The 23,084-nt window shown below is 50.3% G+C and overlaps 1 protein-coding gene across 2 annotated transcripts in view; it reads right to left on the bottom strand.

Moving 5' to 3' along the window:
* The window catches only part of FLT1 (fms related receptor tyrosine kinase 1), a 151,204-nt gene that overhangs the window by 89,485 nt on the left and 38,635 nt on the right, over window positions 1-23,084 (bottom strand). For both annotated transcript variants that reach the window (XM_039862688.1, XM_039862696.1), the window contains exons 4-10: window positions 19,657-19,781; window positions 16,023-16,185; window positions 15,795-15,931; window positions 13,230-13,404; window positions 12,762-12,879; window positions 10,490-10,659; window positions 9,975-10,134 (exon numbers count right to left, since the gene is read on the bottom strand). In XM_039862688.1, coding sequence (XP_039718622.1) covers window positions 9,975-10,134; window positions 10,490-10,659; window positions 12,762-12,879; window positions 13,230-13,404; window positions 15,795-15,931; window positions 16,023-16,185; window positions 19,657-19,781 — 1,048 coding nt within the window. The remainder of the gene's footprint in view (window positions 1-9,974; window positions 10,135-10,489; window positions 10,660-12,761; window positions 12,880-13,229; window positions 13,405-15,794; window positions 15,932-16,022; window positions 16,186-19,656; window positions 19,782-23,084) is intronic.

Genomic DNA, 23,084 nt, shown 5'->3' with positions numbered 1-23,084 from the left:
CCCTAACTGAGCTAGCTATGTGACGGGCTCAGCACAGGGCCTGGCACACAGATCACTGATGCTGGCTGTCACCTTACTGTCTGCCGGATTAAGAGCAGGCGCTGCGTCTGACTCACCTGTACGACCTCAGTGCTCAGGCGCCACCTGGGGAGCAGGAGCAGAGGACAGGCCTCGGTCAACCCTGCCGGCCATCGCCTACCTCCAACGTGCCGGACAAAGGGGCACTGGCCCTCATGGGACCTCCTCATACCCCCTCAGCTAAGCACTGCGTCACCGCCGTCCGTTCACAGTGAGGGGTCCTGACGAAGACCTGACCGGGGGTCTGACCAGGACCTGGACGTCACAGTAGGTGTCAGCACCTGGTAAACTGACAGCTGTGGACAGTCTCCGCTCAGCAGTGATGCCCACCCATGGGAAGCGCCTGCCCGTCTAGTGGGAAATAGATCGCTCACCAGCAGCGTCTCCTCTCTTTCAAGGGCAGGTGAAAATGGTGCCTCGTGGTTACTGGCACTACGTTAGCCAAATGACGGCTCGTTCCCACATACCCTGTGTAAGAGGTAAAGCCATGTCCTCTGAAAGTGTGCGACGCGCTTCCTTCTGCTGTGTGGGAACACACACGCTGGCCGGAGGGCGAGTCGGCTCCGTGGAGACCTGGGTCAGGGAGCGTCTGGACGGCCGAGCTCGAACTCACAAAGGCGAACAGATCCAGGTGAGTGGCGCTCCTTTAATTTCCCAAAGAATCTGAAACTTCTACCACTTCTGGTCCCATGTGAATTTCTTCGGAGTAAACCAGCGGAGTCAAAAGGCCGTCCAGAGATATGAGCCCGCTTCCCGGGGGAGCGCCAGCCTGACAGCATGGCCTGTGCCGTCAGCTCTCACGGGATGCTGGTGCGCGTGTGGCCACCTCAGCGGGCAGCCCCGGGCACCCTGAGAACGCCGGCCGGCCCTCCGCAAACAGACTGAGCCCTCGGCAGTGCGAAGCACCTCACAGACGCTGCCCCGTTAATTCCCCCGCACCCTGCGGCGCCCGTGTGGCTATCGCCGTGACACAGAGCGGGAGGCTCAGACCCGGAGGGGTGCGCACTTCGCCCAGAACGACAGCTGCTCGATGGGAGTAGGCACCCGAGCCAGCTCCCAGGCTCCAGCGCCCGGGTCCTTAAACCTTTCTGCATCCTGACACTTAACTCGGCCCTTGACGTCATGACAGGCTTCCCCACTTGCCTTCTGGATCATGAGCTTTTGACCCAGAAGTACTCATTTTAATGGCTAAGTCGTCGTCACAGAGTCAGCCCTTGCAGTAACACATAAAGTGCCAGATGATGTGCCAGAGGCCACACCCATGTCCAGGCTCTGACCTGTCAGCCAGGACGGGCTTCTGAACGAGGTACTTGAACCCTGTGCCCCATCCGGAAAATGGCAATAATCATAGTATCTGCCTCACGGAAGTGCTGCAAGGATTAAATGAGATAATGCATATCAAACACACATCAAGTACTTGAAATCCTGAAGATAAGTGCTGAATAACTTTCAGTTACGAAGAAAGTGAGAATAGAAATCCGAGGCCATAACAACCTTCCACCAGCCGCAATTTCCCGTTTGGCTCTCAGGAGTCCCTAAATACCCATTTTTATTCCCTCACCTGACTTATCCAGAGACTCCCTTATACGAGAGAGGATTTCTCAGTAAGGGAGCAATTGGTGATCACCTTACATCTCTCTCGATGACAGAGACGAGGCAGACGGAACATTAAGGCGCAAGAAGGTGGGATAATAATATGCACCCATTTAACTTTTTAAAAAGACCAAGCGAAAATCCAAGTTCTTGGCTTCCAAGGTCTTGCTCTTCCGACGTGGAAGGCAGAGTTTCAGGGTACAAGGCACACGATACAGCACATGCGAGGACGTGCACAGTGGTAAGACCACCACCGAGTCTGGCAGAACGACAGGGCGGGCTCACGGTGGACAGTCACCCAGTACCTCGGTGTCGGCCGGGCCGAACCGGAGCAACCGCCCGGCTCGGCTACTCAGCACCCTCAGGGGAGCCCACGTCGGGTCCGCACAAGCCCGGGGCCAGACCCGGCCTCTGATCGCCTGGGTTTACTCCCGCTCATCCTCATTCCCACGGAACGTCGTACTGAGCCTCCACGGGAGGGGCCAGTAGCCTGGCTGGGTGAATGAGCCACATGGTTTCCATGGACGGGGGACGTGAGCATGGCCGACTGGAGGGAGCACCTGGGAGGAAGGACGTGCCGCGTCCTAAGATGACAGGCAGGCACGGGAACGGTGAACGGCACCGGCGGAGAGTCAGCTTCCGAAACACCGCCCTGCTCAGAGAAACAACCCTCTGAGCTTCAGTTTCCTCATGGGAAAATGGAGGAAATTATGCCCATTAGGTAAAATTGCTGTACAGATCAGGGACAGTGTATGTAAAGGGACAGACACAGCTTTGGTACGAGGAGGGTGTCATTGATTAAATCCGCCACAGCTATCATTAAGGAGACACTTGCACTCAAGGTGATAAAACCTCCCATGAGGCTCCTGGAGATGTAGGCACGACCTAGGTCACGGTCTCAATCCATCTCAGCCTTCCCGTCTTCTCGATCGGCCAGATCCTGCTTTTTCGCCTAAAACCACGGACTAGTCCATACTTCAGGAGGCAGTTTCCCAGGTCAGTGGAGAGCCACCTCTCCACTGCAGATCTCCAAGAACAGTCCCATTTTTCTGCTGCCCAAGGATCTCGTGTCAGGACGTTAGTTTCTCCATTCAGTGGTGACCGCGCTGGTTCTGCTTTTAGAATCCGTGAATATGACCAAAGAAGATCTGAGACGTGCTGTCAGTCTTCTTAAGGGATCTTCCCAAATTGTGTGTCGCTGTCTTCTGGGGTCTCATCCCGGAAAGCGACACTGAAGTTTCCTCAAAACATCCCTGTAAAAACCGGCCCGTGTAGCCTTCCCACGACTCAGCCTTTCGCTTTAATTTAAACCCGTAATGAAATGTTCGATAGCGACTACAGGACACAGTTAATTCTCAAGCAACGGTAACTCATCAGACTCACCATGTAGTTATGAAGAGTGGGAACAAGGAAGATCTCACAAAGCAGAGAACAGTGGCGGAGGGGCGTTTGGCAGATGAACACATGCGCTGTTGCCAGGACTTCGTGTGCAGTGTTAATGAGGGCCACTGCCCGGAGACTCACCCTGGGCAAGGGGCCCCTCTCAGGAAGTAGACACGCACTCCTGGCCGCACTGAAAGCCTCCTGTGTAAGGCGGCCAGCTCTGATTGGTTGGTCCTTCACGCTCAGGGCCTTGCCGAGTATCTGGTGAAGTGGCTTTTAGGGTCCCTGTTCCGATTCGGGGTTCTGTGTGTGCCAAGTTATGTTTCCTTAGCACACCTGGTTGGCGTCTGCCCACCCGTACCCCCACTGCACAGAGTGTCAGGACACACATGCACTCAAATCGCAGGTGTGCCGAGGATGGGGTGACACAGATGGAAACATGGCCTATGTGACCGTGTGTCCCAAAGCAGAGGTCTTTTTAAAATCAGCTTTCCTCAGATACGTGACTTGCATTTGGCCCCCAGGAAATGTTGGCTATTTCAGTGTCTGAACAGTTAAAACTTTCATTTTGTAGTTAGAAAACAGAATACGGGACAGAAAACTGTCTCGGCATAAAAAGAATAGCCATTCATGCTGGCGGTCAATTAAATCTGGGTCCTTGAGTCCATGTCTAATTAACTACCATTAACAATTGTCTTCGCCCTGTTAATTTCACATACCCCACTGATGCGCAGAACCATGTTGCTCCCAAACGACCCATCCCGAACGCGTCCTTAATGGCTCAGGACTTCCTTCCTCTGCCAATTTGCTGACGTAAACAATAGAGCGAAGCAATTAAGCGAGCCCATCTCAGAGTTTCTAGAAGCCCCCGCCTTCCCTTATTTTGCAGGCCACCCCCCACTTCCACCCCCCCCCCAAAACCCAGCAAACCACACTTAGTCCTAGAAGGTGACCTTTCTCTAGACGCCCCACAGCAACCTACTGCCGGGACGATGAAGAGCGTTTCGGAAATGGGACGTCAAATTACGTGGCAGGGAACATCATTTTCTGTTACACTTCGAAAGCGTGTCATTATTTGCAACTCCTGGCCTGACTTATTTTAGAGCTGTGGAAGCAGTTCCTTAGTTTTTCGTAGAAAGTCCACCATTTTGGCTAAGAAAGTAAAGAATACTCTGTCCCCTCTCCACCTTCCAGAAGTTGAGACTCCAGCAACAATTTTTTGCATCCTCGGCAAAAGACCAAACAGAGCAGGCAGGGTTCGGGGGCGCACTGGGCGAGGACCAAGAACATCTGCTATTGCAGGGGCTGGACCGAGCCAGGCAGAGGTTGTTGGCCAGGCCGGCGCTGAAGACGCGTGGGGGAGGAGCCGCCACGCTCTTGTCCTCAACGGGCGGCTGTCAACACGACCACCGAGTCAGCTCTGTGCCCTGGACACGAACTTGCCCAGGAGGCTTGTCTTACAGCCGTTTCTTCTCCCACAAGTTGATGTTTTCCATTAATTTGGCATTGACCCTCAGGTCACGCTGCTTTATAATTCATAAGCAGAGGGGAAGTACCGGTGTGCGACAACCAAGAAATTATTTCAGGCTTTTCTAAAAGAAGAAAGTGTAGATTTAAGTGGTTTTTCTCATTTCACTCGCTGACAGCCATGTATTATAGGAAAGGGGAAGCACAGCAGTGGCCATTTAGAGAAAGGGGAACTGGAGCACAGATTAAACGACCAGCCAAGGTCACCTAGAAGTCAGGGCCTGTGCCAAGAACGGAACCCATTTCCTTGATTCCCGGGTCTCTGTCGCTCAGACCTTGGCGCAGAAATCGTGCAGGTACGCATAGCGTTGGAACAAGCAATCACCAATGCGTCCGATCGTATGTAACAGAAACATATATGCTGCAGACAAATGGCATCTTTACGTTCTAGACGTGGTGGGTGCTCAATAGATATTTGCACGATAGCAGATAGTGTATTTGGCTCGAACACCAATAATGGGCAAGATGCACGTGTAAGATGTGAGTACCGTTAAGACAACAGAAGTAGCAGAAGTTTCTCGCTGCGTGTTTTACTGGTCGAGACAGATGAAGAAAAGGAGATTTTCACAAGAACCCAATATACCTAACCTTTTATTCGCAACCCTGTTCTAATCTACCAGAGTCATTTTTGACCTTGAAATGATCATTTGTGATCATTTGATGAGAGAGACAGTTAAAACAGCCTGTGATCTAAAGAACATGTGCTCTGAAAACCGATTAAAGGCCGCGGGCCTTAGACCTCTCTAGGAGAAGGCCCAACCACGGGCGACATTTTAAAAGCAGGCCTTAGTTTTAAAAAGAAGGCGGTCTGAGTTGGCGGAGAGGCCAGCGGAAGCCCACCTGCCACCCTCGTGTTTGTGGGGAGCAGGCAACTTGTCCAGGCACACAGATGTCCAGTCAGGTCCCCACGGGGCTCCTCGGCTCTTACGCATGCGCGAGTGGAAGTGTAGAGCTCTCCTGAGAAAATGTGACTGGCGATGCGGAGTACCGATCTGCAGCATTATGCCCAACTGTCCTCTCCCCGTTCCCTTCCATCCCACAGAGAAAGGCCCTTCTGTCCAGTCCATGCTAGCTCCTTATTCCGTTAGAGGTCAGCCTCCTCTCTTGGGCTACCTTACCCAAGCGACATCTCCTGCGGGACGGGCCCAGCACCGTGGCAAAGCACACAAAAAGCGATGAGCTCAAGACCAGCTCAAGACCAGCTCATTGCACGGCCAGCCGTAGTCCTGCTTAGTTCTTCAAAAGCCAGGGGGAGATGAAGTTCAAGAACTGCCACGTGGACTTGGCCCGCAGGAGGGGAGTCAGCCCCGCCACGTGCCACTCCGCCCCCGCCTTGGGCGACCCACAGGCCAGCACCACTTCCTCCTGTGACGGGAAGCGAGCGGGCGGGACGGGCCACACTGGGAGAGGGACTTCAGCGCCCTCATTCCACACGCGTTTGGTCTTTCCTTTTGCCTCGTCCGTATTTCCTTTTTTTCTTCTTCTGAAGAATCACGTCACATTTTCCTCACGTCTACAGCCCAGACCCACTAGGTTTCTATTTCTAAGCACAGCAAAATTACATTTTACTTTCCACAGTTTGTGTTCACTTCTCAGAAGTGTTAGGTCAAAATGCTCGCTGTTGCGAAACTAGCCCTATAGTAGGCAGAAAATTCTTTCCAAGTTCCACAGAAGCTTTGAGGCCTTATACACAGGTTTACCCCAGTGCTAGCAGTAATTGCACCCTACCATTTCTCTGGCACTGTGCCTTTCCTAAATACTCTATAAAGTGTGTGTCGTCATCTTTATTTTACATGAAGAGCGGTAAATGACACGTGAAAGGAACTATAAGCTAACGCTCTCATGCGTGCCGCCTGGGTTCATGCTGGAGCCAACACGGGCAAATTTAGGGATTTGTACTTAGAAGTCTCTGCCACTTCCTGAGGATGAGAAAAACTCCAAATTCTACCTCATTCAGTGGTAGTGACTTTGCATGCTCTTAAAAATGCAAAAGAAATATTCTAGTTCTACTTTACCGCCCAAATATGCAAAAAAAGTAAAAGGGAGAAAGATTTGCTCCATTTCCTCTCAGCTCATTAGTTGAAAAGAAACCACCCATTCCCTCTCTTTTTCCCTAATAAGAACAAATTCTAGGTGAATCGAACCAGTGTTATTCAGTTAAAACACAGCTCAGCAGTTTACCACATTGCTTTTTAAAAAGAAGGAAACTTCTGTTAAATGTATTTATGTTTCTTAATATCTGTAAGGATGAACTACTTGAGCAGTAGTTCTGATAAGTTTTAAAATATATTTATATATTTATTAGACTTCAGAAAACTATACGATTTGAGTTAGTCTGAACCTCTTTAACCTAGATGCATTAACCAATTATTAGTGTGGTTCTACTTAAACACATTCCAGCCTCAAAACTAATGCTTTGGTTGTGTCCGTATATAGATATGTCCTTTAATAGAGCCTAAAATGTAAATACCAAAAACTGTTTTACAAATTCAAGAGTAACATGTGTACAGTAAGTCCTCGATGTCGTTGATAGGTTCTTGGACACTGTGACTTTAAGAAATGACATATAAGGAAAACAGCGTCTCCCAAGGCTAATTGATAGAAACGAGTTAAGTTCCCACGGCATATTTCTGGTCACAAAAATGTCACCAAACTTCTAAATAAAGACCCCGAACCCTTCTGCTGTTAAACACGGAAGGAAACGTGAGCTCGACATCCATCGAGGACAGACGAATAAGAAAAGTGAGATAACGAGTTTCCAGCACGCTCTCCCAGGTCAGGGTCGCGGTGGCGGGAGCCCATCCGGGCAGCTCAGGGTGCCAGGAGGGACCCACCCCAGACAGGACGCCCTTCCATCCCAGGGCCTCCCATACCTGTCCACGCCCGCTCAGATGGGGACAGTGGGGACAGGCCAGGTCCCCTCACGGGCACGTCTCTGAGATATGGGGGGAACCGGAGTCCCCGGAGGAAACTCATGCTGACACGGGGAGAATGTGCACACTCCACACGGACAGAGGACATACGGAAGAGGCCCCATGGACAGAGGACACATGGACAGAGGCCCCGGCCCGGAATGGACTTGTTTCATCTTCCTCAATGTTATAATGTTATCAATGTTATAAACAACTTTGACCAAAACGACTATTTGAGGACCTGCCGTATATTAATCACCTAATCTCTCTTGATGATCACGCACAGATACCACTATGCAAATAGGTTACTATGTAATTCAAAATAAGACCTTTTAAAATTTGTGCAATAGAACATCCCTTATTCAAATGTCACTTACTAAAAAATCCTGTCTACAACTGAATCTAAGCGTTAATCTGAGTACACAGAATATATTTATATAAAGATATATTTGAAAATTTTTAGTAATTACTGAGGGTTTCATTTACCTGTCGATTTTAGCTCAGCTCTCTCTGTCAGGTTGAAAGAGTCATTCTGTTTGTTTGCTAGCGCACAAAGGCCCCATAATTTTTCTGAAACACTTCTAAGTTTAATGTGCTGACTTAACCACCAAGCACCACATTTTCAGCAGATAATTTCAAGCAACAACGTATTTTTTAAAATGAAGCATCACTGAAAACAGTTTTAAAGCTTCCATTTCTGATCTATCTTGCGATTGGTAAAAAATACAAAAAAAACGCAAAGCCTTTAACAAAGAATGAGTCAAATGGTCAGCGGACATTTATTGAAGATTTAAGGCACTGCTCTGAGTCTTGAGAGAATTCCACGAGGAATAGGGCAACTTTGGGGGTCCTGGGCAATATAACCCCCCGACATGGGAGAGGGCGCCCAGACCACACAGAAATCGGACAAAAAGAGCCGATGTTTCCAAAGTTCCACTTCCGCTGACCTCACTCCCCAAATCATATTTTATTAGCATTATTCACACCTAGCTTTATAATGATTTGCTCTATCACTCATAATTGTTATTTTATAACATAGTTACTAGCTGTCATCCTAAATAGAACTGAGGTTTTAGATTTGCCTTTGTCAAAACAAAAATTAAAAATATCTGGAAAAGCCTGTTACTCCATAAAAATTTAACCCAACACTTACATCCAAATCTAATAGCTTAAATTATTTAGTTATTTTTCAATTTACTTACGTGTTTGGTTAGCCCAGATATTTTAGGCCTTAAAGAGGTGGGTCCATTAATATGGATGCCCACCCCCCAATTAGCAAAACAAACACATAAACAAAAGGAAGTATATCTCACTTTCTTTTGTGTCAAATATCCACAATGGTAAACGAGGAATTTAAGATTTTTAAGTTCTCCATATTTCAGATGAGAAATCAGACACGTATGAAAACAGCTCCTTCTCAGGCTGTTCCCATAACTCAGCAGTAACCTTCAACATCAGAATAATATGCCTCAAAGAAACGATTAGTACAGAAAGTGAAGAAGAGTTGAAATTGCGAGGAGAATCTAGAAAATTAAAATAATTAAAAGTAGCCACTTCTGTCTGTTTAGGTTAGAACTATGTCTTGTTTGCTTTCGGCAAGCTAAATTTTTTAAATAACAGTTCTCCCAAACACTCTGCAAGTAGAGTTCAAAGCAATAAAGAAAATTTCTGGCATAATGACAATTCCTGGGCAATCTCAATAATATCTTATGGTCGTACCTGTCAATTCCAGTCCTGTCCATCAAATGAGCTCCCACGAACTATCAGTACCATCCCTCTAAACAGAAATGCAAAAAAAGCCAACAGGGCCCAGTCAGGTTGCAAGGAGACGGTGCACAGTTAACAGAGGGTAGGGGCGTCTGCATCCAGCGCACACCGCGAGCGCCCACAATGTGTCAGACACTGGGCCAGCACTCGGAGGTTGGAGAACAGACAAGGTAGGCACACCTGGTGACGCAGTCACGGCGTAAAGTGCCGTCCACGCCGAACGAGGCGGTCGGGGGGCTTCACAGAGAGGCAAAGTGCGAGCCGAGTTTTGGGGTGAAAGACGGACCTCGTGGGAAACAGAAGATGGGCACCCGTCAGCCAGATGGGAGAGCGTGAGCAAAGCCTGCGAGCGGCCGCGACCATTGCTGCTGGGAAGGTCTGTTGTACCTGCTGTTTAGGAGACGGGTGCGAAGCCAAAGTCTGGGGGTCGGCAACAGGAAAACGAGACCAGAGTCCCGACCCGAGTGCCCAGTGACGGCTCACAGGGACCTCGCTTTGGTCCCTGTGCTGCTAAAGCTATAAGCCAGAGGGAGCAGCTACGAAATGGTTGGCAAAGGGGAAGGAAGACTGGACAGCACAGGGTCCTGGCCCCCGACGCACTGCACGCCCATCGGCAGATGCCCGTCTGCAGACGCCCGTCCACGCCCAGCGGAGAACCTTGATCCAGGTGTCAACAAGGAGTCGAAAGTTTTTCAAGAAACGAATCGTCCCTACCTTGCTTTCGAGTGACTGTGGTTACAGGGCTGCCAGAACCACTGGATCACGGGCTGAGGGATGCCGTAGATGGTGCAAGTCAGGCTTTGTCGGCTGCCCAGGGGGTGCAGAATCAGGTCCGGAAATGACGACACGGCTTTTTCGTAAATCTGGGGTTTCACTGCCAAGGGGCGGAGGACAGAGCAGAAGTGAAGTCACGGCCGCCTGGGCCACGGCACGCAGGCCACACTGTCACCGGTTTTGATGTCGGGGGAACAGACACACCCTCCCGTCTGTCACGATAGTGCCAGTTTTTTAACAAGTAGAAGTGTTTCGAGAGCATTAAAAACCTGACTCCATAGTAGTAGATACGGCATGGTGATAATTACAAAAAGCCATGTCACATATGGAAGTGGTTTTTAAAGTAATTATTTGAATTTGTGTTTTCTTCGATGCTGTCATACTGACTTCTGGTTTACAGATTTTCATTGATTTTCCCCCAGCAGAACCAGGAGAGAGTATGACAGTGAACTCACCGTTCACGATGAGCGTGGCCGTCAGGCTTTTGTTCACGTCTGACTGCTTCGTGCCCAGCAGGATTGTGTAATTCCCCGCGTCTTCGGCAGCCACGTCCTTAATGATTAGCGAATAGCCGTGAACCAAGTAGCGAGCAGATTTCTCCGTGGCAGGTAACCCGTCCTTGAGCCTGCGGTGAAGCACATGGCCAGAAAGTCAATTCACCCTGCCGTTCACTTTTGTGAGCTCAAGGTTATGCGTTTCAAGCCTCTGACCCTCAGTGTTCATTAAAAAATGTGGACGCTAACTTTTCAGTAAAGCCAGGTGTGATCTGGAGACCGGGAAATGCTTCCTCTTTATTGGCAAAGAGGAAAAAGTAAGCTGAGGGGAGACAGCAAAGTGATGGTTTAATGTACCCACAAGGGGCCTGGTCACCGCTGTGACTTAAGTATTAACCCAGAGGCACCAGCTGATTCCACTCGAGATGTTTTCCAGAGTTTTCCATGAGGCTCCATCAGCAATACAAGGGCCATTGTACGTCAGATCAACTAGATCACTTCTCCAGATAAAAATAAAAATAGATTTTCCTATTGTGGTCTCAATGTGGAGTTCTTATTAGTTATATAAATGGTCATACCAATTGTCCCTTTCAGAAACTATCACGAAATCAAGATTATCAAGATTTTTTTCTCCCTGAGGAAGAAGAGTTAAGGCACGAAACTCACAAACAGAAGGTATAAACTTACAGAAAGTATTTTTAAACCTTGAATATAGAGTCGATGCTTAGAGATCTTGCAGCTGTGCACAGAACTGGGGAGCAGGAAAGCAGGGGCCTGAGCGCTGGACGCTCTGCCACGGCGCCCTGCACCCCTGACGTGTCTGTGCGGGCCCCAGTTTCGCCACGTGTTCTGGAATTTCTCAAAGATCTCTTCTAACTCTAAAATTCTATAATTTCATTAAATGGCATGGTCTTTGAAAGGGGCAGGTTTTGGTCTGTCAGTTCACTGCGCTCCATATAAAGGTCCGTAACGCCAGGAGTGGGCCTGGCTCGTGTTCACGCATCTGTCACACGGCCCGGCAGCCGAGCCCCCTTGCTCGCGGTGTCAGTCCCACAGCGGTCACAAACACCACCTTAGTGTGACTGCCAGTGATTTCCCATGAACGAGTCAGTGCTTTTCGAAAATGGATGGATTTTTTGGCTTTGTTTAAGGTCCTTGCTACTTAGTGACCAGAGGGGACACTGTCAGGCAAGGGAAGATGAAACACCTGGTAAGGGATGATGCACACCCGTGGGAAGCTTACTGTGAAACGCTTCAGATGTGAAACCTCCAACATCTCTCCTAGTTCACGGCGCGAAGGGGCATAGCGCAGATTCAATTACCTATTAAGCGTTTCAGGAAACCGAAAACAAACACAATGCTCATCTGACATTGGGAGTAAAATAAGCCCCGGGTAGGGAGATCCTGACGTGGCACCACCTCTGTATTGTATGGCTGTTTTCCCAGTCACTTTCGTGGTGCACTCTTTGTTTAAAATGTAATGGCCGGAGCCAAGGATATTGGCGTTTAAAAGTGATTTTTAAAATGACTGCAGATTATAAACAGATTACATTGTTTTACATCAGGTGTGTACGAACATTAAAAAATATCTGCTTAAGGAGTTTCTGAATATGCAGACTTGGAGCCAAAACAAACTTAATTAGTTCAAGTAGGTCCATTTGTCCACTCTGCGACGGAACAAGTCTTGTCTCTGTTAATATTTGAGCCATTTTAAACAAATTTTCAAACCTGTATGTGAATTATTTCTTGTGATATGAATACATATCCACAAGTAATATTCTTCAGGGTTAATATATATTATTCAGGATGCTTTGCCACAGTTCCACAGCATAAAGACCATATCCACAGATGCTGACATCAGAAGCTGAGGGCAGAAATTTGGCCTGTGCAGTGAAGTTAACGAAAATGAAAGCACCAAAGCTCCTAGTCATTGCCCTCCAACCGTTCCCCAGTCAGAGGATGTTGGCATAAGGTTCTGAGAAGTGGTCTCACAATGGAACGAAAGATTAGCGAGCCTCTGACCTCACCAGCCCCCCAGCCTCACTTGCCCTGCCCGGCCTCCCAGCCCTCCAGGCACAAGCCCTCCCAGCCTAAGCCTCCCATGCATGACTCAGAGTCCCAGACTCAGCGCTCCACTGCGGTCTGCGGACCTCATCTTGGTTTTTCCTCAGCGTCCCAGCCCCTGAGTCCCTGAGTCCCCCCGCTCACACGCGGACAGAGTGACTGCTCCTACCATGCCACTTCCGGCCGGGGAAACGCCTTCACCTTCATGGAGACGCGGCACGACTTCTTGCCAGCCACGGTTTCAAGCGTCTGCTGCTTTCGGTACTTCACGCTGATGAACGCTTTACCTTTGAAAGAGGCGATCGATACATTAGAAGGGAGTCTGCGCACACAAAACAGAAACAGAGCCATGGCTGCCTCCTTCAAGGAGGATGCAACCAGTGGATAAATGGACAGAGCTGGGTTACGGTCAGGCCTCGCGGCGAGCCCAGATAGTGACCCACGAGTACCGCGAAAGCAGGCAGGGCGACAGGAAGGGGGCCACTTCACACGTCTCCATCGCAATAACACAAGCTCAGAAAGCCACTCCTGAAAGTCTTCATTGGTGACAGCGTGCCCCGCGGCCGAAAGGGAACGTCCTTGTTTACAGAACCTCCCACATCCCAGCGATGACGGGGGCAGGGCGTGAGCCGCTTACCATATATGTGCACCGAGGTGTTGACAGACTTGGAGGACGGGCCGCTCGTCACGTGGCAGGTGTAAAGGCCCCTGTCCTGGCTCTGCACGCGGTCGATGACAAGGACGCTGTGGAACATGTTGGCGTGGGGATCGCTCTGGTCGATCCGTTGCCTTATGGAGGCTCTGTTCTTGTCCTGGAAAGGAAACGTGTAAGCAGTGTAGGAGCAGTGACCGCTCACGCCGACATCGATAGCACTGCGCAGCTGCGACCCACACGAACATTTCGCGCCGAGGAGCACAGCCCCGTGGGGCGACACGTCGGGAGGCCACGTCTGTCCACGTGTGTTTCCAACAAGGTGCCTGGTGGCATCCGCTGACCGCTTCCTCTTCAGATGGACTCTGCGGGCTTCTCGGCCCAGCGCGGGCAGATGGGCAGGATTGCTGTCCTTTGGCAGGTGGACACCTAGGTGGCAGGGACGCTGGCCAGAGCAGGCCAGGAGCTGGGTCTCGGGTAGAAACCTGGAGCCGTCCCCAGGGCACACACGCCCCCCTGAACAGCAGCGCGCTTCTAGGTGCAGCCGTCACGCGTGTGGTCACACAGACGCGGACAGCCGTCTTCCAGGTGTGGCTTATGACGCTGTTCCTCTGAGTGGACCACCACGTGAGAGCGCATCACCTCCCGCCAGGGCGTGACACCCAGTCTCACCGTTTCACTCTCCACGCTGTGCCTGCCACACTAGCTGGACCTCGGGGCACGCATAGCCTCAGACCCGTCCAGCCGCCCCCCCACCCCCGGGTTGCTGTCCACGCCCAGGAGCGCCGAGGTGACCCAGCCCGGATCTGAGAAAGTGAGATCACACCGCCTTCTCCTTTCATCGTTCCTTCCTCTTTTCTTCTTTTTTTTTTTTTTTTAGCATTACATTTCATACCACATGATATGTCACTTTCCCCCGAAGCGGGCATGGGAACGAGACTTTGGAAGCGGACCTTTGAGTCTCTAACTCGGCTCTCCTCCGTGCCAGCTTTACCCACTTCCGCCCACCTCTCCTCTTATTCCCTGGGGGACAGATGCCCGTTTTAGGCCATCTTCTCCCTTCTCAGCAGGAGCCAGAGACATGTCAGTCACCACTGCTGAAAACCAGAAACTCGTCCGCCGGATCACAGGCCGAGGGACTTCCAGCAGCTCCGTGCGTCGGTGTCGCCTCTCCCTTCTCCCTGCGAGATTGTGTTCGTTCCCCAGTTTCAGGAACGTTAATTTTGTTTCTGCCTTGGAGAATCACCGATCCCGTGGTTGAGAACTGCTTTGTTCTGTACCGCAGCCACCAGCCACATGTGGCTATTTAAATTAAAAGTAAACAAGATTAAAAATTCAGCTCCTCAGTCACACCGGCCACATTCCGAGCGCTCGTTAGCCGTGCGGCTACTGAGTTGCGTGGCAGGGATACCAAATATTTCCATCACGGACGTTCCCCTGGACGGCGCCATTCCAGAAGGTCCGCGGCCTTCAGTGGCTGTATCGTCACACGCTTCTTTAGAGCAGCGACCCTAACAGGGTGAAAGTTCCGTCCCTCTTAGCCTGGTTGAGACTGCTTGATTTATTGAGCATATTTGATTTTTATCAAAACCCAGAAAATATTGTCACAAGTTGTAGCATTCCTATTTAAATGAAACGCTACCACTTTCCAGAAAACGCTTTATGACTAACGAGTCTTTAATGTGTCCCTGCCGGGCCGTGGTCACACCTTTTTGTCACTAAGTTATTCTACTTCCATAGCAAGAAATGTTGATGGCAAACGGTCGCTTGAGGCTGATGCATCAATCTCTCACACGTGATTTCATCGCAGTGGCCTTGGTGACTGGGCAATCTGAATGATGTAGCAAGTGACCACACTTGGGAGATGCCACATAAATCACAGTGACATACAAGAAACGAAGGCTGAGGTTGCCGTCCAAGTTTCTGAACTGTGAATCGTAGATTTCCCCATCTACGCATTTTTCAAATGATGATTGTTTGCGAGGATGTTCAATTTGAGTAAGTCCTCACTCTTCTCGTCTTTCTGAAGGGCAGGATTGCTCCTTTGTCGCTTCACAAGTGGAACACTGGACGGCCGGGTGGTGTTATCTTTTCCAGACATGTTCCAATCAGGTGCCTGACTGTCTGCCAGGATCTTAAATTAATGCGCTGACAACAACTTTCTGTCGTTGTTGTTACAAAGGAGAGTCCCTGCCTGGCGTTTAGTGATAAATTTCTCTCTCATCTCTAAATCCTAGAGAATAGTTGCCAAGGATGAAATGATCCCCTCTTCCACCCAGAATCATGCAATAGAAACACCAGCCTATACACTTCAAAACAAAACCTCCGGACATCAAAAGGCCATATCTGTGCATATCAGTCTCATGAAATGCCAGGCAAGGAAAGCACCCGAACCAAACCTAAATGCTTCTTTATTGACCCAAACTGCCCCAGGAGTCAGAATATTCTGATTTTTCCCACCACAAAAACAAACAAAAAAAAAACCTCATCATTTTACTGACTAATAATAAATACTCTCCTACAGAAGAAATAGAAAAATGGGTCACTCACTTCAGCGGGGTAACTCCAGGTCATTCGCACTCTCGTGTTCAAGGGAGTGGTTGCGGTACAGTTGAGGGTGAGAGTCTGACCCCGGAGTAACTTGACCGGGCCGGGAGGGCTCATCTGGACGTCTAGGATTATATTGGCTGCGAGCAGAAGAAATAACATGTGGTTGTTTTGAATCCGAGTTCGTGAAGCAGATTAAACCCTTGAGCATTTCGGCTTCTGTTCACTTACTCTGTCGGTATGTGAGATAGTTGGTCTTGTACACGTGTCCGTTGACGGTGGTTTCACAGATCAGGAGCCCTATTTCTCTGTATGTCGCGTTGGAGATTGTGAAGCCCTTCCTGCTGTCCCAGGTTATCCTCTTTCCATCAGGGATCAGAGTCTCGAGAGGAAACTGAAAAGAGAGAAGCGCGCTTTAAGAAACCGTGCGGACGCGGTGGCAGTGGCGTTTCACCCATAGTTTGTGCGAGCATCATTTTCATCTACAATAAAAACAGCGCAGGGGAAACACATCCAGTTTGTTATAAGCGGTTCTTCAGTTTTCTTTGCGTGTGCTATTTTTCTAATTCATTATGATAAATTAGAGTAATGATGGTCACTTATCATCAGCCTTAGCAACAACCTGTACCCGCCCTGGAGGGACCACGTCGCCGTGTCCGATTTCTAGTGGGAGCCCACGTCTCTTTGGCTTCTGGGAACCTTTGTAATAAACTGGCCTGAGGCTCAGCAGAGAAACCAATTTGTACGTCTCCCACTGGGGCTGCCCCGTTATCCTCAGGAGTCTACTTGTCCTCCCGTTCTGCACGACTTACCTAAGAGGTGACAGTCTTAAAAGGACGAGCAATCATTCCAGGCCCTCCCAGAGGCAGAGCATTCACTCCGCACTCACAGGGTCATCGCGAGAAGGCCAAGGGCACCCACCGCCTCTGGGCGGGAAGTCCCCCCGGAGCCCAGGTCGCCAGCGGAGGCGGAGGCCAGAGGCCCTGTGATGAGTGAGTGCGGTGCGCTCAGACCCTCTCAGGGCCTCTCCCACACAGGACGTCCACACAGAAGGAAAGAATCCAGATTCGATTCTCCCCTTATACCTTCTTCTAGACGCCAAGTGTAAGCAGTCTCCCTCGGGATCGGACGTCATCAAGGGTCACCGCTCCACAGAGGGGCCGGGCCAGATTCTCCTGATGCCCGGGTGCCCGCCCTCAGGAGCAGGGCCCGCTGACCGTTACTATTATAGATCCTTAATAGGGATATATAGGCGGGGAAATCAGATGACCTCCCCGCCAGAGATTATAAGGAAAGGCCAGTTGTCGTGAGGTTTTACATCCTTTCTACCTTCTTTAAAAAAGTGCACCTTACACGACTCTGTTTATCATTTATTTGTATTGCTTGTTGAAGCAACTATCCTGGCTGAGATTTGTGGTTCTGTGGCTGAACACCAGAGCCACCAGTGCCTCTCTCCCAGTGACTATGTCTGGATTTGTGAATATGGTACCTGAGTGTTACTGGGTTTAAAACGAATTATGTCCTGTTTGTGAAGAATTGAAAGCAATCGAAGACGCACGGCATGTTTCAGTAAGTCGGGATTCTAGCTGTAAACTTAGGAATGCTTTGCGTTCACTGGGGAGAAAGAACTCGCTCTTCTAATTCGGTGTAAACTACTAAGGGAAAATTCAGCAAAATTTAACTCCAAGACTGAAATCCATGATGCTTTTAAAATATGTGAAAACAAGCTTGTGCTGAATCTGAAAGAAAAGTTTGCTGACGGGCTCCCTCAGCACGACTTAAAAATATAGTAGAATTAAAGTGTGTGTCTTTTTCTGATCTATCCGTTACTGCCACTAGTAGTATTTCATAGCCGACAGGAGCTAAAATAGCAGAAGACCGTGTAGCTCGCCAGCTGTGGCAGTGACTACATGTGACATAAAGAGGCGGACACATGGGCAGCCTTGAAAGGGAGCACTGTACAGGGGGCCCTGTCTCCAGCTGATGATGGCTCTGCCACAGCGGGCATGGGAAGAAGGGAGGGAGGGGAAGGCAAATAGAAAGAAAAGGGACGATAAGAGAAAAGACAGGGAAAGACTTTATATTATGTTATGTCAGCATACACATGCAACAAGTCAGAGAATTTTCAATATTTATGTGTCAACCCCAAATCCCCGTTAGAACTCTATGCCTCAGTCTCTCTGTCTCTGTCTGCCTCGGCCGCCTCTCTCTCTGTATTATAGATCTCAGGTAGGAGAACAGAGTAAATCACCTGCTCCCATCACCAGATTTTACACGTGGAAATTTTGGAATGACCCTTGCAGCAGATCTGCATTCGGGTAGAAAGGGGCTTGCAGGGAGCAGAGAAGGTTCGTTTCCCCGCGGTGTGTTCCCCATCAGCCATACACGAGTTACCACCTCGGACTAAGAGTGTGACGCCATGATGCCACGCCACCGAACACATGACTTGGGAACACAGCAAGTACTGGGTATCAAAGTGCTAGGTTAAGTAACAGCAGCAGCTAACCCTCGGATCGGGGCCCTGGCACAGGGCACTGTGCTAAGTGCCTTCGAAGGTGACCCCGTCCGCCTTGCTAACAGCCGTGTGAGCTGGGCGCTGCTGCAGGCATCTCTCACCTGCGCTAGAGGGGTTGCTAACGTGCCAGTTTAGCCAGCAGGTAAGCGCAGGGTGGTAGGAAGCCAGGCAGGGAGGCCCCAGCTTCTGCTCTTACCACCCCGGCCTGCCTCCGGCCCAGACTCAATGCTTGGAGGAGGCTGGCGAGGGCACGGGAGGAGGAGTCAGGGTGTGCGCGGGGCCCGCTGTGGCCTGGGAAGCCCCCGCCTCCCCGGGGGGCCTGGGGTTCTTCCACCACCCGAGTTGGACTCCCCGGGCGTTTCCAGCTGTGACGTCCACCGATTTTACATTTCCTGGCGATGACGCACAGACGCAGTGGAAGCCCAAGCCTGTCGGTGCGCTGTCCCGAGGCCCTGTGCTTAAGTCAGACTGACGGCACGGGAGAGTGAATGCGAAGGAAGAAGGCCGGAGACACCTCCTCGCGTCAGGCTCCAGGGTCCGCAGGCGATCCTGAGAACCGCGACCCTTTCCAGCCCCTCCACGCACACCCCGAGCAGCACCTCCAGGGCACACGGCGAGATGCCACCTCGGACACCCTGAGCTCGTCCTCTTAAAGCTCTTACGCTCTCGGGATTCACCACAGTTCTTCTCTTCAGGAGTTTTTACTCAACTCCAGTGAAATCCTAAGCCCTTATTGCTGACGCATTGGCCGGAACGTCACATTTCCGGTTTTGTCTTTATTAGATTCTGCCCAAATCCTCTTCCTTCTCCACGTGCGCAATTTACAACATAACATGAAGAAAAATCTCCTTTACAGCATTTCCCCCTTTTGGTCCCCCCAAGAGGCTAAGTTTGATGCCCAGCAGGAGATAAGCCTTCCTTAGGCAAGTTCCCAGCTCACACCAAAGGTGGTGGCTCCAGGTGACACAGGTGGGGGCCCTGGAGGATCAGGCGCCCGCCTGACAGCCTGACAGTTCTGGGTTAACCGCTCTGCCAGCGTATTAATTTGCGTAAGCAATAAATTGGTTTTTCACACATTTGCAGAAACTTGGATTTGTGGCAAATACCAAAATTTTCACGATTTTAATTCATTATTCACGTAGGTTTATGCTTAAGAAATTATCATTTTATTCCATTGAAACACGCACATGGGTGTAACTTCTAGCACTTTACGCGTTATAGTAAAAGGATGCTATAAAAAGTCAGGAGCCCACATGTCTGTAAGAAAACCGTTTCACAGATATGAAATATCTCGGAGTTCATCGTGCTCAGTGGCAGTAACAGTATTCCAGGAGCATTGCTCAGTTTTACCTTTTTTAAAGTGACGGAGATGGTGGGCGAAGTGACTCGGCAGGGAATGACGACCTCCTTTCCTTCATTCATGTATATGACTTCGGGGATTTCACTGTGCATCTCTAAGAAAGGTCTCCCTGTATCTGAATGGGAAGAGAACGGAAAAATACACATCCACGTGAATGGTTAGATTGCGGACCTCCGGGCCCCGTAGCTGGAGAGGCAGCACAGACACCGAACCGCATCACTGGGCCTCGTGTGCAATTGCGATTTGGGGGAGGGGGCTGTTTAGGCCACTGTGGGGAAAAGTCATAAAGACGCAAGTGAGGGACAAGGGGAGTGTTCTGCGTGCGCATCTGCACAGCCCTGCTGAGTCCTCCGGAAGCACCCTGGGCCCTTCCTGGGTGTCAGAGGGATGCAGGGCCAGCTGACTTTGGAGCCCAGATGACACAGATAGAAGCCACACAGGTGTCAGGTTGGGGAGGGGATTAGCATTTGAATGTCCAAAGCCGGTTTTCCAGGCCACCCCTGAGGAGGACTCTGACTGAACGTGAAGGTCGGAGCCTGGGGGGAGGGGGGGCGGAGGCCAGAGGAGCAGCGGGGAATCTGCGTGGTTTCGCACGGTTTTGGGTCTGTTTCCTGCGTAAGCACCACTTATCTGCTAATGGGAGAGCGTGAGCAGGAGCACGGGGAGGGGTCTGGAGGGGCTTCGTCATCGCCAGGGTGCCAGCCTTAGGAAGTGTGGCGTTCTGCGTCTCAGGGGCCAGGAGGGTTCAGACCACCTGCTCAGCTTCCCCATAATTCCCCTGGGGACCAGACCAAGGCTCCTTTACAAACGTCTCGCAGTGCGCCAAGGCCTTGCCCTCGGCAGTCCACTGACAGCAGGATCTTCTCCCCTGCCACCTTCTCCCCTTGGCTCCAGTGACACCCCCAGACGGAAGGAGGTCCTGTGCTAACTCCGCCTCGATCTGAAACTGCACATGGCCCCACCTGCTTGCTGGCCCCCAGGAAGCTCATTCTGGATGCTGAGATGGGAACGGACCGAGAAACAAGAGCAGAAAGCAGGCGGCGGTCACCTCAACTTGGTGGCGGCCTCAGAGGTGGTTATGGGCTGCACCATGCCCCGTCCCCGCCATGTGTGTTCGTCCCGCCCCTCTGGATGGCAGACACGGCTTTGTTTGGGTGGGACAGGGTCAGCTGTCTGCCAAGTGGGTTATTTCCCAGTTGGCAGTGGTGGGGCCCTGGTCCTGAGTAAGTCATCAGAAGGCCACCAAGACAGGCATCGGGAGGAGGCCAGGCGGGGCGACAGGGTCAGCAGGTGAAGTAACATGTATGGGACGGCTCGGCACATGGTGGAGGAAGCATGGCCCCACACCTGCATTTTGGACCTCTAGTTTCTAGAACGTACACAACAAATTTCTTTTGTAGTTTTAAGCTCCTCTCTCCCCTCCCCACCCCCCCCACCCCCGGAGGCTAAAAGAAAAGTGACATTGCTGTAGTCCGCTGATGATTGGACAGTTTGACACACACTAGAGAGGGCCCCACAGAGAGCCTGTCACCACAGCCCCCTGTCGCGCCCCTGGGTGCCTGTCATTCATACTCATCTTGTGGGGAGCCTTGCCAGCCAGCCCCTTGTCGCACACACCCTGCACCCCTGCCCGTCCTGGGGCCTCGCCCCGCACCCCAGCCCCCTCCTGTCACATGGAGCGCACTGACCCTGACCCGGCTGCGCACTTCTCTGGCTACGCACGGAATGGCGGATTCCCAGAGAGAGCGGATAGAGGAAGAATGCCTCGTGTGTGATAAATGAACATGTGAACGAGCCAGTAAACGAGCGAAGGGCTGTCCAACCCCATTTTCTAGAGGAGACACCAGGGGTGTGAACAGACGAGCTGTCCAGCCCGGACAGAGCCAGGCCCGGAGGCCAGTCTCAGCCAGCCGCCCCTCTGAAAGACGAGCCCCTCACGGGAAGGGCTGTAGGCTGCAGGCAGTATGGATTTCCAGAGCCCGGGCTGGTTTTTACACGTTCTGGGGAAAGTATGTCCCATGTCATACCGTCTGGTGTTAGAATTCCTCGAACAGGATGACCAGCAGGAGGCAGGGCTGGGGGGGTCCCGACAGGACAGGGACAGGGCCGTTCCCAGGCGCAGAGTCAGACCAGGCTGAGGGCACACACTGTATAACCCGGGTCTCAGTCTCGCTCTGCCTCTTACTAGTCGTGAGGCAAACCACCTCACCCTCTGTGCCTCCTTCGTAAAATCTGCTTTAAAGGGTTATAACGAGGCTTGCATGGATTAATGTATGAAAAGCACTTAGAATGGTGTCCTGCAGATGGTACTGTATGTGTCAGCTCTTACTTTTCTTATTATTTTGAAAGATTTGAACATACGGAGAGAGGGCATTAGGATACATGGAAATCACAAATTATACTCATAGTCTTAACTGTAAGCTATAAGTATGTATTCATATAATGGTACCAAAAAAAGGCAAAATGTATATGCTAAAATGTTCATGGTTATCTTATGGGTTGTTGTTATTTTCTCATTTACTTTCTTCCTTATTTGTCAGACTTTCTAGAACGATCGTGCATCATAACAACACTTTTAATTATCGAATTTAAGTCTCGTGTTATAAAGTACCTTCCATTTTTACTTGAGAGAAACTATAAAGTTCACCTTTAATTTACTTTAGTTTTGTCCAATATAATAAGATGAGACACCAACTGTCATAGTTAATAGTTACATGTCTATTAGTGAAGCTCAATGCACGTAGTAGCATATGCAGAGAGGAAAAGTTAATTATACAGAGACAAAGATTCACTTATCAGCACGAAATTCCTCCCCTAAATAAAGCTGCTGAGCTAGACATTCAGGCAGGGACTACTGAGATTTGATCATTCCTTTCCTTCCTCCTGTGAGTCTATATTTTTGTCTCCTTTGTGAGTCCCAAGGTAAACACAAACACCAGGAAATGGTTTAATTCATGTAACTAAACTGTAAATCCTTCACATTTCACGTACTGTCTCCTTAAGCAACCATTTTCAACCAAGGACACCGGCACTGAAGTTCCCGTAGGAAATAGTAAACATCGGTCCTTTCTAGGCTAGTGAATGCCAGTCCCAAAGGGAAACAGAAGGGGTTCGTTCAGCGTGGCTCTGGAGTTACTCCCCCCGTCACTCTGGATCCCCCAACACTTGAATTTTTACTATAGCTACTGGCCCTTAAATACCAATGTGAATTTCAGCGCTGGGCCCACCCACGACGATTCTGTTCAGAGATGTCAGGACTTCAATGAGTTGTGTCCATCCCAACACAATTCAAAATGCACAGGGGCACTGTGAAGCCACTGCGTTCACAAACGAGCTCAGGGCCGTGGGTACACACACGCTCACAAGCAGTGTGCTCTGGGCTTATTAATAGTATATTTCCTCCATAGTTTGCTTCAAG

The sequence above is a fragment of the Pteropus medius genome, unplaced genomic scaffold (genome assembly GCF_902729225.1).
Source record: "Pteropus medius unplaced genomic scaffold, Ma_sr-lr_union100, whole genome shotgun sequence".
NCBI classification, from domain to species: domain Eukaryota; kingdom Metazoa; phylum Chordata; class Mammalia; order Chiroptera; family Pteropodidae; genus Pteropus; species Pteropus medius.
The sequence above is the reverse complement of the archived record's forward strand: the minus strand, read 5'-3'. Positions and strand labels throughout refer to the sequence as shown.